The 17254-nt window shown below is 51.7% G+C and overlaps 1 protein-coding gene across 1 annotated transcript; it reads left to right on the forward strand.

Moving 5' to 3' along the window:
* Positions 1–2954: 2954 nt before the first annotated feature.
* cbarpb (CACN subunit beta associated regulatory protein b) lies at positions 2955–16447 on the forward strand. Its single transcript, XM_042342874.1, has 10 exons — positions 2955–2958; positions 3460–3518; positions 5957–6102; positions 6817–6878; positions 9126–9294; positions 9744–9903; positions 10161–10313; positions 10698–10890; positions 11379–11562; positions 15325–16447. The coding sequence occupies exons 1-10, from the start codon at positions 2955–2957 to the stop codon at positions 16445–16447; spliced, it is 2253 nt and encodes a 750-aa protein (XP_042198808.1).
* The last annotated feature ends 807 nt before the right edge of the window (positions 16448–17254 follow it).

Below are 17254 nucleotides of genomic sequence, written 5' to 3' on the forward strand. Positions count from 1 at the left end.
CTTTGAGCTGTCTCCAAGCGCTTCACAGAATATATTGTAAAATGTATTGACTATATATTTTGTGGGTGAAATGCAGCAGCCAATTAAGCACAACAGCGTCCCACAAGCAGTCATGGATTCAGCGACCAAAATTATTATTGGTTTTTTTTCTTGAGGGATTATTATCAGGCGTGTGGAGTAAGGAAACTTGCCCAAAGTTCACCCTGCCGTGAATCAAACCCAGGTCTCTCGCTTGCGAGGCGAGTGCTCTAACCACTGAGCTACAGGACTCCTAAACTATTGACCATTAAACACACAAAAATCTGCTGGCAATAAAATAGCCACAGAACATTCTGCTGGTCATAAACTGTTAAAAGATCTGTATAAACCAGCAAATACAACACAAACTGGTAGGTAATAAAATGATTACACATCCCATTCCGCTGGTAGTAAACTAGAGGAGAAGGTGCCTTTTGACCTGTAATCTATGATGTGAGCTGTAAAAGCAGAGGCTACGACTTGTGGAAGTGGGGATACACTGACTCTCATTTCTCACTGTGATCCTCTCCAACAGCCACGTGCGTGTGAGGTCCTGCAGGAGATGGTGATCTGCTATCTCCAATAGAGACCTGTCCTCTCCCTCTGCTCACCGGGCTCCAGCCTGCTCCATGTCCCCCGCCCACCCCACCATTGGCCGTTGGCCTTTCAGCTTCACTTCGCCTCGCTCCCTCCCTTCTTTAAGGCACATCTCAAGAGCTTCCTCTTTGACCGTGCCTTTGGTCACTCTCCTTACCCCCACCCTCCCTGCCCTCCACCCCTCCTGATCCCAACACCCTGCTCAGGTCCAAATCCCTGACTGTCCTGCGCCTTGGGACGTCCTCCTGATGTGAAAGGCGTTGTGTAAATGTCATTTGTTGTTTTTCTATCAATGCAATCGAGAAATAGATAGATTGACTACGGAACGATTCCTCTGTTGCAGGGGGAAAAAATTGTCTGACGGGATCTGGTCTGGTAAGAGAGAGGATTTATTTATTTGTTAAGTATCTGCGATTTTATTTTACTTGCTGCAGAGGGAACAGGAGGTGAGGTGATGGGGACAGGAGGGACGGGGAAAGGAGGGAGCGGGAGAGGAGGGAAGGGGAGGCGGAGTGAGGGAGGAGTGAAAAAGGGGACCAAACCAGAGGAAACCCTCAAGAGCTTCTCCATCTCCTCGCCTAGAGATGAGGGGACTCTCGACGTTAATATTCTGCTGAGTGTCCTACGAGAGAGAACGAGAGGCAAACTCAACACAAAGAACAGGCCTGAAATTCCACCTAGTCTTACCCGCCGGACTGTTTTATGTTTGACAGTAAGGCAAAAATTGTTTTTTTCAAAAAAAAATGAATTCCCAGTTTCAGTCTCTCTCTCTCTCGGCCCAACTCTCTGTGCTGTGTCAGGATCCGCTGGGATGATCCTGCAGATGGGCAAGTACTCTGGAATGCCTCCTGCCTCAAGTGGGTCTTAAAGGGTTAAACCGACCCGCTTTCCCACCTGCCTGTTTGGGTGAATTCCCTCCAAAAATTCCCCCCCAGCGCACTGAAATAATTTTCAAGCGAGGTATTTTGGGCAATGTGGAAAGCAGCTGATGAGAATTTAGTTTAATTTGGATTTGCTAATTGAATTACGGTCCTTTTTTAATGGTTTCTTAGGCTGAGAATAGAACAGAAAATGATGCTTAAAAGCCTTCCAAAGGGATAGAGCGAGGCCTGCGGTGTGGAAAGGCCAGTCCGCAGGTAAATAAACCACCGTGTTCTTGGATACAAGTGGCAATCTCCGCATGTGATTAAACGGTCTCTTCTGCCCCCAAAAACGTCTCCTCTCAGATTGCAAGGCCCACGTTTGTCTAACGGTAGCTCATGTCTCGTTCCTCTGGTGTTGGGGAGGATCCAAAACAGGGGGCATCTTCTTCAAATTAGAAGCAGGCTGTTTAGGAGCGAAATCAGGAGACAGTTTTTCAAACACACACAAAGGGTAGTTAGTGGGAATCTCTCTCTCCCTCCCCCAAAAGGCTGTGGATTATGGCAGTGGATCCATTTGGACTGTCGGGACTGAGGTGGATAAATTTCTGTAAGGTCAGAGCATCGAGGGATTTGGGGCAACACATCCAGCCATGGTGAGAGGGGGACGAGACCCAGCGCAGAGGGGAACAGCCAAGGAACCATTCCCAGTGCTAAGAGACACACAGGAACAAGTGGAGGCCATTTCAGCCACTGTAGGTAATTGGAGTTGAAATACAGATCAGCCGAGATCTTACAGAATGGTGGAACAGGCTCGGGGGGGCTGAATGGCCTCCTCTTGGCCCAGTGTTGGTCTGCTGGGGATGCTTGCCTGGTTGCTCTCCTCTGTGCTCGCCCCCCCCCTTCTGAGACCGGATCTGTTGGAAAATTATTATCTGTAAATGTGGGACATCTGGTGATTGTCTGACTGTGATAAACCCCTCTCCAGCGATCAGCTCCAACATATGGGGTCGACACATCACATTAACATACAGCCACAGCCCCCCACCCACCCACCCACCCACCCACACAGACAGACAGACACCTACCTGCTGTTACAAGCTGCCTGTATTAAGATGGTTTCAGCCATAGAAGCAAGAGAGGAGTGGAGGGGAGAGAGCAAGGTTGAGGTGATGAGAGAGAGGGAGGAGGGGGAAAGAGAGGGAGAGAGGGAGGAGGATGAAGGGAGGGAGGAGGAGGGAGGGAGGAGAGAGAAAGCGAGGCTGTGTGGCTGTGTGGGTGGATAGAGACATTCTGCAGATACCATTCTGGGTACCAATCGCGACGTGTGTTCCTCACAGTCACACAAACCCCCTGATCCACATCTGCTTAAAGGGAGAGGAGGAGGGGGTTCAATAAACCTCTCCCCCCCCCCCCCCCCCACACACACACACACATAAAATACTCATAGAGTATTTTAATCGCCAAGAACAGAACCTAATGGGTTTTGCATCCAATGTATTATGAATAAATCAGGGAAGAAATGCTGGTTTATTCTCCTGCACAAGTGAGTAGCAAAATCAGACATGGAAATATATTTCTCTCTGTATCCCCCCCCCCCCACCCCATAATATTGTTCATCCTCCCCCCCACCCCATGGTTAATAACTTTTCCCATTGTGCATTAATCTCTACATTGTGTAGTTATTTTACCAGAACGTCATTTTTCACTAAGAGATTTATTTCCCCTCTCCCCCACAAATACAATCCAGATTTTATTGGGGGGGGGGGAGAGAAAATGATGTTTCCACATTTTCCAAGCAGTCTCTAAGCTTCCAATAATAACCCTGTATTCCCACAAAGCAAAGCATCGTTTTATAATCCTGTCTTTTCTCTCTCTCTTTCTTTCTCTCTCCCTCTCTGTCTGTCTGTCTCTCTCTCTCACACACACCCACACACACACACAAACGCCAGAGAATTACCCTGAAACCTTCTCCTCCTGTCAGCGAAGTGGACCATGAGCTTGGAGTCTCCAACATGGAAATACACGACTGACAACACAACGGTGAGTGAGTGAGAGAGAGAGTGTGTTGCTGTCCACACACCCAACTCTAACAATGTGGATTCTATTCTGTGATCTCCTGTCTCATCAATGTTGCTGTAACTCAGAAGCGATGCTGTGTGGGATGGGGTTGGGATGAGAGGCAGAGCTCTGTGTTCAGGTGTGGAGTAAGGGATGGGCTGTGGGATGGAGTAAGGGATGGGCTGTGGGATGGGGTAAGGGATGGGCTGTGGGATGGGGTAAGGGATGGGCTGTGGGATGGGGTAAGGGATGGGCTGTGGGATGGGGTAAGGGATGGGCTGTGGGATGGGGTAAGGGATGGGGTAAGGGATGGGGTAAGGGATGGGGTAAGGGATGGGATGTGGGATGGGTTAAGGGATGGGCTGTGGGATGGGGTAAGGGATGGGATGTGGGATGGGGTAAGGGATGGGATGTGGGATGGGGTAAGGGATGGGATGGGGTAAGGGATGGGATGTGGGATGGGGTAAGGGATGGGATGTGGGATGGGGTAAGGGATGGAGTGAGGGTCTCAATGTAATAGACAATCAACAGCTGTGAAACGAACTGACACACACTGACAGTCTCTGCTCCTTACACTGTCTCATTCCACTCACTGTTATTTAAACGGTGGAGATTGATATTTATTTATATATATATTTCTATATTATTATATAATATATATATTAGTGGTTAATTAATGTCTCTATCTCTCGCTCTCCCTTTTAGTATTTTTTTGCTTGATCCAAGTTATTCAAATCTTATTTCACACTATTTTTTTTCCTGCATCCTTTTGTGTGACAAATGCTTTTCTTTCTCTCCCTCACAAAGGGAGAGAGATGAGTTGGTTTATATAATATATAAGGCCCCAAATACTATTCTGTGTTTCTCAGTGGAATGAGGGGATTGTGTGTATTTATTGTAATAATAATCCTTGTATTTGATATATATATGTGTATATATGCAAGATTTATATTTCAGATAAATAACCTTCTAAAATCTTTTTTGTGATGGGGTGGGGTGAGACTGATTTATCTTGCTCAATGTTTGTGTGTCTCTAGGTGTGTATACACGTGTGTGTCTAGGTGTGTATCTGTCAATTTGGGGCCTTAATAAATATATTATGCCTGGTTTTTCAATCCAGGATTCAACGCCTTATTTTAGGCTTGTGTGTTTTTTGTGGGGAAACAATCTGTCCCTTTTAAAAAGAAATGCATATAATATACAAATATATATATGTGTGTGCATAAAATTATTTTAAAAGCTCATTACTCCATGTTGCTTCAAAGATGCGAAAACGCTTTGATTCTGTGGTGCAATAATGTCTGTCTCTTCTCTGCTTTTCCTTCCACACAATGGCCATCTGTGTGTCACTGCTTCAGTGAGAGAGAGAGAGAGAGCCAGACACCTGTGGCGGTGGAAACTGCCTCTTGTTGCCTTGGTGAATGCTGATTCCTCGGGGAATGGACACGTGCAGACAGATGTTGAATTCCAGCCAACCTTAAATGATATTCCCCTCTGCGCCCCCTCCCCACAACTCACTCACCCACCCACTCATTCAACGTGGCCATTCAAAACCAACCGTCCTGTCATATGGCTCTTAACTAATGGTTATAATACAGTAATAATGTTTGCATTTGACATAGAACCTTATCAAGTCGTCGAGACGTCTCAAAGCGCTTCACAGAATACACTGCAACGTGAATTGACTCTCTATATTTTGTGGGCAAATCGTAGCAGCCAATTATGCACAACAGCGTCCGACAAACAGTCGTGGATTGAGTGACCAAAGATTGTGGGTGTGTATATGTGTGTAAGTGTGTCTGAAGCCTACAAGCAAGTTATTAAAGGTTGCCTCAGTTATTAAAGGCTGTTAAATCTGTATTGTCAGATGGGGAGTAATCCAATCATCTACCGGAAAGCTGAATTTACTGTCACATGCAAATAAACTGGAATGATTGGGGCTGATTTGAGCTCGCTGTCTAGGCTGACACTCCAGTGCAGTGCTGGGGTGTGTGTCTGTGTGAGGGGGGGGGTGCTGTGTGTGTGGTGGGGGGGGGGGGGGGGCGGTGAGCACTGCATTGTCAGGAATGTTAAACTGAGCTCCGGTCTGCACCTTGTACAGCGCCCTTCACGTCTGTAATATCTTCCCGAAGGTGCTGTTGTTGTTCAGGTGGATGTTAAGGTTCCCGCAGCGCTGCGTGAAAAGACAAGGGAGTTTCCCCCTCTCTGTCCCCGGCCTTTCCCGGCCGACAATTATCAACAACTCTCTAACAACAACTTACATTTACGCAGCGGCCGTCAAAGCAGGGCAACGTCCCAGAGCGAAGGTCTTCAGGTGCGAGCTGAAGATGGGGAAGGAGGGAAGGATAGAAGAAGAAGAGTGTTCCAAGGTGACAGGTTTCCCTCCTTTTGTAATACGCTGTTCCCTGGCTTTGTCACAGGCTGTCCCTAAAGAGCTCGCTGTCGAGGATGGTTATGTGCTGCTCCTCGTCCTGGTGTCTGTCTTCATCGGTGGCACGTTAGTCCTTCTCTCCGGCATCCTCATCCTCTGCCGACGATGTTGTGAGACCAACCGCAGATACTCCAGGTACTGCACTCGCTCACTCTCCTCTTGTGACTCCTCTTCCTACACACGTGGAGGCCTGCAGCTCAGTGGTTAGAGCGCTCGCCTCGCAAGCGAGCGGACCCGGCCTCGATTCCCGGGTACGGCGAAACGTTTGGCAAGTTTCCATACTCCACACACATCTGTTTACCAGCAGTAAGTAGGAACCCGGTTCTTAGCCGATTGGCGGATCATTTTCCTGGGGTAATAAGAATAATAATTTGGTCACTCAAATCTCGACTGTTTATGGGACACTGCTGTGTGCAATTGGCAGCCGTGTTTCGCTCAAAATATACAGTCACTACGCTTTACAGTATATTTCCATGGTTCTAAGGTTCAACTCCGAGATAAGAGGGAGAAAAACAGGGAGGGAGCACAGAAGGGGGAGAGGGCATGGGTACTCATGTACCCACCCGGGGGGAGGATTTGATACATGGTCATATCATTTACAGACTCCCCCCCCCACCCCCCGCCTCGGCTTTGGAAAGAAATCGTCTCCGTTTCATTCCGCTGAGGGCTCGGGTGGAAGGCGATGTTACATGGATTAATGGTTCACAGGCTCCATTAGCAGAGCATTAGGGGTGGTAGTCAACAAAATCCATATAATCTATGGAGTAACTGACTCGGCTGAGATCCATGGAAAGTTTTGTGGCCTGAAATAATTTGGTTTAATTAATCCTTAATTGTTTGTTTTTCCAGGGCAACCGATGACCCAGAGAAAACCAACACTACATACCTGGAGGAGACTCAACCCCAACATGGTAATTCAGCTGCCTTTGATTTAACCTCACGCCTTGTCGCACTAAATATTATTCTACTGGAGACCTGTAGCCTCAGTGGCAAGCGAGAGGACCCGGATTTGACTCCCGAGTCAGGGCGAAACATTGTGCACGTTCCCCTACTCCACACCAGGTCTCTGTTTACCAGCAGTAAGTAGGAACCTGGTTGTTGGCGGATCACTGCGTGTGTGCAAATCAGCTACTGCTTTCATCTACAAAATACTCACAGTCACTAGACTTTATCGATGTGATAATGTAGAACAAGAGGACAAGGGTTTAGAATTGCAAAGAAGCCAATTTCAGGGCAGACACCAGGAAGTGTTTTTTTTTTTACCGAGGGTAAGGAATGACTGGGACAATTCCCTTATGTTGGGGCTCGAACCCGTGATCTTCTGACCCTCAGGTGAGAGCGAGTGCTACTGACTGAGCCGGGCTGTCACGTGCCTATACATAAAACACACAGGGGAGAAACATCATCACCAAGGAAGCAGTGAGATAGCACAGTGAGAAGTTAGAAACAACATTCGTAACCAAATAAACTCCAATATAATAACCATTTTTGTTTATTTGATCAAATGCCGTGATTGGGAACAATTAGAGAGACACTAATGGATACCCTGCAGTGATTACATGTCTGGAACTTAATCGCAGGCATGAGATGATGTTGTAAATCATCAACCTGAGGTTTAGGTAGTTTATAATTCTTGCCCGATCCTACAAAGGGAGGTTGTGACCTTGATTTCGCTCCAACATACAACGTTCCCCCGCCCTGCCCACCCCACCATTGACACCGCCCCACCATTTCATTGCCTTGGGACGTCCTTCCGACGTGAAAGGCGCTCTATACATGTAATTTTGTTGGTTCTTGAGGTTGTTGTTGACAGTCAGGTTTTCAGCCTCGCTGCCACCAGCCTTTGGAACTCTATCACACAGTCCCTCCAGCTATTCCCTTTCTCGCCTCCTTCAAGACCTGTCTCAGGAGCCTTCACTTCAACTGCACCTTCGATCATCCTCCAAGCTCTACCCTCTTTGCCCTCCACCCCTCCTGATCCCATCCCCCAGCTCTGGCGGCAAATCCCTGTGTGTCCAGTGCCTTGGGACGTCCTCCCAACGTGAAAACCCATGTAAATATCACGTGTTGTCGTTGTTCGGTAGGATTGGGATCGAACCACCTTGGACACGGCGTGGGTTTCAGTCTGGTTTTTGCCGGGTGATGATTAGACAAGCTGGGAGGGCTCGTCAGTGTTTGAGCAGATTTGATATTAAACGCATCAATAACAGTGCTGTTTGCTGGCACGAGGTGGTAGGGGAAACATGGAGTTAAACCATAGGAACACAGGAATAGGAGGAGGCCATTCATCCCCTCAAACCTTTCTTCCATTCTATCAGATCAAATCTGATTTAAATTCCAATTTGCTTGCTGTGTGCGAGCTGTTTGGTTGGCGCGGGGGTTAGTAAACCCGAGGGGAGGTGAATGCGTTCAGTATTGGTTCCATGGCCCCCAGCCCAGCCTTTGCTATATTACAGGGGGTAAGCACACGGTTATGTAACCAGTGACGCAGTGAGACAACAAACACCAACAGGAAGCGATTAATAAACCCCCAATTACCACCCGCACAGCCCCCAGCACTAACTATTAGCCGAGATACTGATTTGTTCCACTCTTAACTCACGAGTAGAATTCCCATCCTCCCCAGTAAATGTAAATTGTTGTTGTTAGAATAATCGTTGCATTTGATACAGCGCCTTATCACATTGTTGAGAGGTGTCAAAGCGCTTCACAGAGTATACTGAAAATTGTAGTGACTGTGTATTTTGTGGGTGAAATGCGGCAACCAATCGCACACAGCAGCGCCCCACAAACAAACAGTCCTGGATTGAATGACCAGATTTTTTTTGAAGGGATTATTATCCCAGGAAAAGCGATCGGCCAATCGACTGACCAAGTTCCTACTTACTGCTCGGGTAACAGAGGCGTGTGTGTGTGTGTGGAGTAAGGAAACTTGCCTAAGGTTTTGCCCCTTGTTGTTGAATTGCCAAGATAAAAAGGGCCCACCGGCTAAGACCGGGTGGAATTCGAAGTTCCAGGTGAAGGCAGTCTTGTGGGGAGTGGCAGAGGGATGGGGGAGATTCCGCACGATCTTATGGCTAAGACCAGGGGAATGACGGGGTGTGGAGTGGGGCTGTCTCTCTGGCTATTATCCTCACGGGCTGTGGCTGTGGTTACAGAGATCACCATTAAGATTGATGACACCGAGTGTCTGTCCACGGGCAGCTGTGCCGACACCGACACCGACACCCAGCGCTTCCTCTCCACCTCCTCCACTGGCCGCAGGGTTTCCTTCAATGAGGCCTCGCTGTTCGACCACGGCAAGAAACCACAGGAGAAAGGACGCAGGTAACACGGCAGCTTCACAGCATTTACCCCCCCCCACCATCGCTCCCCCCCCCCCCGCCCGCCCCGGTACCAGACATGTGCTGACTGGCTCTCTGTGTGTTTGTGTGTGTCTGTACATGTCTTGTGCTCGCGTGTCCGTGTATCTGTGTGTGTATTTGTCAGCCTATCTCTCTCACCCACACACACACACACCATGTGTCTACATTTCAGCTCGGAGCCCACACGGATAACCGAGCGTGTGGATAGGTGGTTAGTGAGGGAGGGGGTGTGAAGCTGCCGGGAGCTGTACAGTTGATTGTGCTGACATCAGATATGACAACACACCTGGGGCGACAGGTGTTCCCTTTAAATAGTGTGTGATCGCTCTCTGTCTCCTCTGTTTCTCTGTGTATGTCTCCCTCCGTCCCTCTCTCTTCACCCCCCCACCTCCCACCTCCCCGGGGGAGCAGGTACACGCTGACCGAGGGGGATTTTCACCACCTGAAGAACGCCCGGCTGACTCACCTCCACGTTCCGACGCCTGCGCTGAAGATCATCACCATCCACGAGTGCGAGTCGGGCTCCGCCATGGTGCCCGGCGCCTCCAAAAGCCACCTGTCCATCTTCCAGGCAAGTCCTCTCCGCGCTCGGTGTCTGTCTGCCTGCCAGGCGGTCAATAATAAATAATAATTTGATCACCCTCACGTATGATTGTGGGGACACTGCTGTGGGTCATTGGCTGCTGCGTTTCAACCACAAAATATACAGTCACTACACTTTACAGTGAATCCCGTGAAACGCTTTGAGACGGTCTCGAAGACGTGATGAGGCGCTGTGTCAAATTGCGAGGATTATTATTGTTGTTGTTGTGATGTTTCTTTGTGTAGCCCAGCATCGCCCCCCTGCCCCAGACTGCACTGACCAGCCACGTGGGCAGCCCGGGCTCCCCTTTACCCGGGGACACTTTCAACTCACCGGCCGACACGGCTTTTATTGACGTGAAAACCTCGGCAGCTACCGACCCCGGAGACAGCGATGTGGTGAGTATCATGGCAACACCGCGGGGGTGGGGGGGTCTCAGCCAGGATCGGTCTCACTCACACTCTCACCCACCCCCCCCACCACGTCAAGGGGGCTTTTCAACTCACAGACCTTGGCCGACGTCCCCCAACCCCTCCGGATAAAAACAGCCGTTCATCTCATGCCCTTTGCAATATGTTGCTGCCTGCAAACTGGCTGCCGCATTCACTTACAAAACACACAGCCACTACGCTTTATAGTACAATTCTGCAAAGCGCATTGAGACATACACCTGAAGCTTTTTTTTCTCTCCGGCTGGGAGGGAGGGACGGAGGAATATCGTCAAGAGTTCACGAATATCAGCAACGGGTCCTGTGTGTTTCTAATTTATGATTGTTTGTCAGATTGAGGTGATGTCCGGGAGTGGTCAAGGGGGAGTCGGGGCGGAGGTTGGGGCTGTTGCCCCCCAGGGCACAGTGCTTCACTTCTTCAGTAAGCTGAGGAGACACGCCAGCCTGGAGAGCGCCAGCCCTTACTTCAGGATCAAGAAATGGAAATTCGAGACTAGCCAGAGAGCACTGAGCCTCGACACCCGAGGTAAGAGCCTCGCTCACCGTGTGCTGACCCCCCTCTCCCCCTCCCCATTGACGCAGCGCCTTTCACATCAGGACATCCCAAGGCGCTGGACAATGAGAGTTTGATCCCAAGAGAGATGGAGGGTGGATCGCTTTCCCGGGGGTAATAATCCACCCCCCAGGATAATAATAATAATTTGGTCACTCAATCCACGAGTTTGTGGGACACTGCTGCCCCCGTTTCCCCCACAAAATTCACAGTCACTACACTTTACAGTATATTCTGTGAAGGGCTTTGAGACGTCTCTATAGACATTGCTATATCAAATGCAAGGTTTATTATTGTTTTATTATAATTATGTTCTATCATAATTATTGTATTATTAGTAGTTTTTGATTATTGTATTATTGTTCTATTATAATTAGTATTATTTTAGCATTCCAGTATTATTGTTCTATTGTAATTATTATCATATTATTGTTCCATTATTTTATTGTTGTGGTCCTCAGGTTCCCCAAAGAGGCATCAGTTCCAGCGGCAGCGAGCTGCCAGTGAGAGCATGGATCAGGAAGACCGTGACCCACATCAGACAGATATTATTCAGTACATCGCCCATACCGATGATGTCTCCTCCGTCACGCCTCCGGCTGCCTTCTCCCAGGCTCCCTCCAGCCCGCCTCCATCTCTTGGCAGGTATCCTTCCATCCTTCCAAATCAAAATCCATAGTAACTAGGGCGAGGGAGGGAGGGAGGGAGGGAGGGAAACTTTAAACAAGCGTTTAAAATGTGAAGTAAAACCGGAACAGAAAAGATATCCTCAAATTCTGCAGCGAGTCAACTGAATCGACGAGGTTTGCATCGCTGTGTGGGTTCATTTCACTGCATCACTTCCCCACAACCTACTGATAACTCAACTCTGGCCGAGCTTGTCACTACCACTTAAGTCATCACATCAAACACCCCGTCCGCATTTACTTTATATTTATACCCGCGCCTAACGCGCCGCTCCTGATAACTCGTCGCTGAGCCCTTTTCCCCTTGGAGTGAGTGATGAGTTATCAGGAGACGGCTGCACACAGTCGCTACACTTTACAGTCGTAAATCCTGTGACACGCCTCGATGTGAAAGATTATTAATAATACGGTTTTGTTGCCAGCTAATAAATTTCCAACTTATAAAGGGTGTAACGGAAGGAGCTCGCTGCCGATCGCAATCTGTGCTTCACACAAGTCGAGGACAAAGACCCATTTTTTTTTCTCTCTCTCTCTCAACTTATTTACATTTTTTACATTCCCATCAATTACAGCTGTTTCAGCGTCTCGAGACGCTGTATAAATGCAAGTTGTTGTTGTTGTTGTTGTTGTTGAAGTTGTTGCTTCATTTGTAAAGTGACCGAAATGGTATTTTCGACCCTGTGAAACCAGTTTCCGAATTAAAACTGTGTTGAAGCTCTTTGGTTCTAAGTATTTCCACCACAGTTTTGTGGGCGAAACGCGGCAGCCAATTGCTGTAAGCTGTGCGCAATTGGCTGCCGCGTTTCACCCACAAAATATACAGTCAATTCACTTAACAGTATGTTCTGCGAAGCGCTTTGAGACGTCTCGAAGACCTGATAAGGCGTGATGTGAAATGCAAGGGTTATTATTCTAATTCGGAGCCCCGTAAAACAAAATGTCTTCGCGTTCATTTTTGGAGCAATGATTAGGATAGTATTTTTCTTTTTTGGGGGCGGTGGGTGGACGTTGTGGATCTGAATGATGTGAGACCATTGACGCTGAAACATCAGGCAGTTTCTGCATCAAATTCATGTGTTAATGCAGAACAGTTAATGTTTCACGGGAGTTTCCATGTGTGTGTGGCACGCATACATGGTTTGGATATTCTTAAGCACTCTGGATGGTGTCAGACACCCGGCTGGTCACGGTGACGGGTTTCTGTGTGTGTCAGACACCCGGCCGGTCACGGTGACGGGTTTCTGTGTGTGTCAGACACCCGGCTGGTCAGAGTGACGGGTTTCTGTGTGTGTCAGACACCCGGCTGGTCACGGTGACGGGTTTCCGTGTGTGTCAGACACCCGGCTGATCACAGTGACGGGTGTCCGTGTGTGTCAGACACCCGGCCGGTCACGGTGATGCGTTTCCGTGTGTATCAGACACCCAGCTGGTCACGGTGACGGGTTTCCGAGTGTGTCAGACACCCGGCTGGTCACGGTGACGGGTTTCCGTGTGTGTCAGACACCCGGCTGATCACAGTGACGGGTGTCCGTGTGTGTCAGACACCCGGCTGGTCACGGTGACGGGTTTCCGTGCGTGTGTCAGACAACCGCCGGTCACGGTGATGCGTTTCCATGTGTGTCAGACACCCGGTTGGTCGCGCTGACGGGTTTCTGTATGTGTCAGACACCCGGCCGGTCACGGTGATGGATATCTGTGTATCCACCCGACATGAAAAGCACTATATAAAAGCAATTTGTTGCTGTTGTATGTCAGACACCCGACTAACCACGCACACAAAAAAACTTTACATTACGAAAAGTCGGAGTGCGTATAAAAGACGTGGTTTGTGTTTTGAGGCACTGATGATCATAATACGCATTGTTTCTGTGGCTCTGACATTGTGACAATCCATTGGTGTGTGTGTGTGTGTGTGTGTGTCAGAACCTGGTCTGTGTTACTCTGTACTTAGTCATTCAGCGATTTGTTGTCAGTTTAAAGCCATTTTGTCAGCGCTGGGTCGTGGCGAACATGCGCCTGGAAGATATTCTGATAAACAAATAAATGACCAACTAGAGGGGCTGCCAACTGCCTCGTTGGAAGTAGAGCTGGCTGGTGCTGAGGACTTTTAAGAAGCTTTTGTCGCCATTTAACGGAACGATTTGATTACAGGGCGGAGACTTACGAGCAAAAAAAAAAAACACAGCCAATTTTCAGCCACGTGAAGCCCCGAGTTGGGTGGTGAACCACAGGGTCGACGAGCAAGTCACAGGGACAAACAAACCCAGGTTTCTTTTTGTTACAGGAGGCAGCAACGCAAGCACATAGGGACAGGAGAAGGCCATTCAGCCCATCAAGCCTGCTCGGCTGTCTTTATTAGCTCACCGCAGATCCTTTAGCCCCCCCGGCTGCCTTTCCTCCACATTCACCCACTCCCTCCCCCCAAAGCCTCTCTCTGTCCTCTCCTATAAGCGTTCCGTTCGGTGATATGTGTATGTGTGTGTGGAGGGGGAGTTGAGGGGGGAGGTTAGGACTGGGGGGTAGTTTGAGGGGGATGGTTGAAGTGGGGTAGTTTGGGGGCAGCGAACGAGGCTTGAGGGGGTAGAGAGAGGATAGTGGGGGGATTGTGTTGAGAAGATAATGCAGATGGGGGGGTAGGTTGAGGGATAGTTGAGTTGAAGGGTTAGTGGGTGTTGGGAGGGAATGGAGTGGGAGAGCTGAATGGGTGTTGGGGGTAGAGAGGGGTATCAGGTTAATGGGGGTTGAGGGGAGGTTGAGTTGAATGGCTCGAGGGTGGGTAGAGAGGGGTTGTATTAGGGGGTAGTTTTGGTGTGATAGTGAAGGGGATGGAGAAGTGACTGGGTTGGTTTGGGGGTCATGGGGGGGGATAGAGGGGGTCATGGGGGGATAGAGGGGTCATGGGGGGGATAGAGGGGGTCATGTGGGATTGGGGGTGTTGGGGGGAGATGAGGGATTTAAGGGGTAATGGGGGGAATTGAGGGGGGTAATGGGGGGGATTGGGGGTGTGAGGGGGTAATGGGGGGATTGGGGGTGTGAGGGGGTAATGGGGGGATTGGGGGTGTGAGGGGGTAATGGGGGGGATTGGGGGTAATGGGGGGATTGGGGGTGTGAGGCGGTAATGGGGGGGTGTGAGGGGGTAATGGGGGGTGTGTGAGGGGGTAATGGGGGGATTGGAGGGTGTGAGGGGGGATTGGGGGGTGTGAGGGGGATTGGGGGGGTGTGAGGGGTAATGGGGGGATTGGGGGGTGTGAGGGGGTAATGGGGTGTGTGTGAGGGGGTAATGGGGGTGTGTGAGGGGGTAATGGGGGGATTGGGGGGGTGAGGGGGGATTGGGGTGTGAGGGGGTAATGGGGGATTGGGGGGGTGTGAGGGGGGATTGGGGGTGTGTGAGGGGTAATGGGGGGTGTGGGGGATTGGGGGGTGTGAGGGGGATTGGGGGGTGTGAGGGGGGATTGGGGGGTGTGAGGGGGGTAATGGGGTGTGGGGGGGATTGGGGGGTGTGAGGGGTAATGGGGGGATTGGGGGGGTGTGAGGGGGGATTGGGGGTGTGTGAGGGGGTAATGGGGGTGTGGGGGGGATTGGGGGGTGTGAGGGGGTAATGGGGGGTGTCGCTGCCCGGCCCTGAGCTGACGCTCCCCCCCCTGACTCTCTTGCAGGTTAGAGGAGGAGGAGGAGGCGGCGGCGGCCGCGGGCCCGGGGGGGGGCGGCGGCGGCGGCCCAGCGGCGACCAGCAGCAGAGCTACCGGGACATCTGGAGCCTCCGGGCCTCGCTCGAGCTGTACATCGCGGCCGACAGCAACGGCGGCGGCGACAGCAGCAGCAGCGCGGGCTCGGGGGCCTCGGGGGCCTCGGGGCCCGGTCCGCCTCCGGGCCCGGAGGAGAGCGGCGGCGGCGGCGGGACCGGGCGGGGCAGCGGCGAGGCGGAGCCGGGCAGCAGGAAGCTCCTGCAGATGGACAGCGGCTACGCGTCGATCGAGGCGCCGAGCCGACTGCCGGAGGAGCGGGGAGGAGGAGGAGGAGGGGCCCCGGCGGCCGGGCCCGAGCCCGAGGCCGCTGACGACGACGACGAGGCCTACGGGGAGGCCGAGGGCCCGACGGCCTCGGAGAAGCGCCGCTCCTTCACCAGCTCCGGCCGCAAGGGCACCGTCTGCGAGACGTTCGAGGCGCGGCTGGTGAGCGAGGGGCGGGCGGGCGGCGCGCAGCCGGAGAGCGAGGCCGAGGCGCTGCCCGGGGCCTGGTCGCTGTACGGGCAGATGTTCGGGGGGGCGGTGGGGGGCGGCGGGGACTTCACTCACCGCCGCGACTACAGCATCGACGAGAAGACGGACGCGCTGTTCCACCAGTTCGTGCGCCACGACCCGCGCTTCGCCGACTCGCCGCTCAGGCCCAAGCACCGCTCTCGCGTACACCTGCGCAAGCAGTGGCAGAGGAGCCGGCAGCTCAGCTACCCGCCCGCCCCCGGGGCCGGGGCCGGGGCCGCCACCAGCGCCGCCGCCGCCGCCGAGCGACACCGCGCCCCGCTCCGCCGCGGGGACAGCGTCGGCTGCTGCCCGGCCCGGGACCAGGCCTCGGTGGAAGCCTCGGGCTCGCCCGAGGCCCTGCCCGGCCCGGAGCGCCTCGTCCCCGGGGAGGAGGGGATCCACCGGATCGAGGAGGAGGAGGTGGCGGTGGTGGCGGCGGTCGAGGCCGAGGCCGAGGCCGAGCCCCCCGGCTGCCCGGCCCTGAGCAAGCTGGCGGCCGGGGTGGGGGAGAGGCTGTACCCCGGCCTGAGGCGCGCTCAGGCGGCTCCGGCTCACACCGTGACCGCGGCCACCCGCTGCTCCCCGGACCACAGCCCCGTCTAGGCCCCCCCGCCCGGGGGGGAGAGGGGGGACTGTGGGGGGGAGAGGGCTGTGGGGGGGAGAGGGCTGTGTGGGGGGTAATAATACTGTAAAACTCGCATAAGTCTGATGTGCATAAATCGTATGGGTCGCCCAACTGGCGGCCCGCGGGCCGCACCCGGCCCAGGGATTTATTTCATCCGATTTTCTCCCCGTAACCCGTAACCGGTGCCACCCGCACAAGCAGAATGCACTTCGGGTCAATACTTCATCAAAGGACAGCGCCTCTGACGATGTAACCTCCTCTCCCCCCCCCCCCCCCAGCGCTGTATTGGAGCATCAGGTTAGTTGGAGTGAGACCCAAGTCCGGATGTGGGGGCTTGAACCCACACCCTTCCGACTCCGAGGGGGGAGCGTTAGTCACCCCCGAGCCAGGCCGACAGGACGATACAATTAGGAAGATGGTCCGTGAAGCTTTTCACTCGACTGTCCCTTTGCTCCTCATCTTTTCCCCCCACCACCACTACCCCCCCCCCCCCTCCGCCTTCCTCCTTCATCCGTTTTAGACTGGTTTCTTTCTAGAAAGAAAAAAATAAGATTTTTTAATAACAAAATAAAATTTAACGATTTAAAAAAAAACACTCGATTAAAATCAAAAAGTTCGGTCGCCAGGGGCGACAGCTTTCTTTTTTGAACTAGAATTGTCGGGTTTGCTATTTATGTAAAAAAAAAGCAATGTGATTTATATATATATATATATTATATAATGTGGTTTAATATTTAACAGCAAACAAAGTAAGAGCCCCCCCTCTCCCCCACACTAATTGGCTT

The sequence above is a fragment of the Callorhinchus milii genome, unplaced genomic scaffold, assembly GCF_018977255.1.
Source record: "Callorhinchus milii isolate IMCB2004 unplaced genomic scaffold, IMCB_Cmil_1.0 Scaffold21, whole genome shotgun sequence".
NCBI classification, from domain to species: domain Eukaryota; kingdom Metazoa; phylum Chordata; class Chondrichthyes; order Chimaeriformes; family Callorhinchidae; genus Callorhinchus; species Callorhinchus milii.

Coding starts and splice junctions, on each gene's coding strand:
- cbarpb (XM_042342874.1), top strand. Junction 3,519..5,956: donor ACACGACTGACAACACAACG/GTGAGTGAGTGA, acceptor GCTTTGTCACAG/GCTGTCCCTAAAGAGCTCGC. Junction 6,879..9,125: donor GGAGACTCAACCCCAACATG/GTAATTCAGCTG, acceptor CTGTGGTTACAG/AGATCACCATTAAGATTGAT.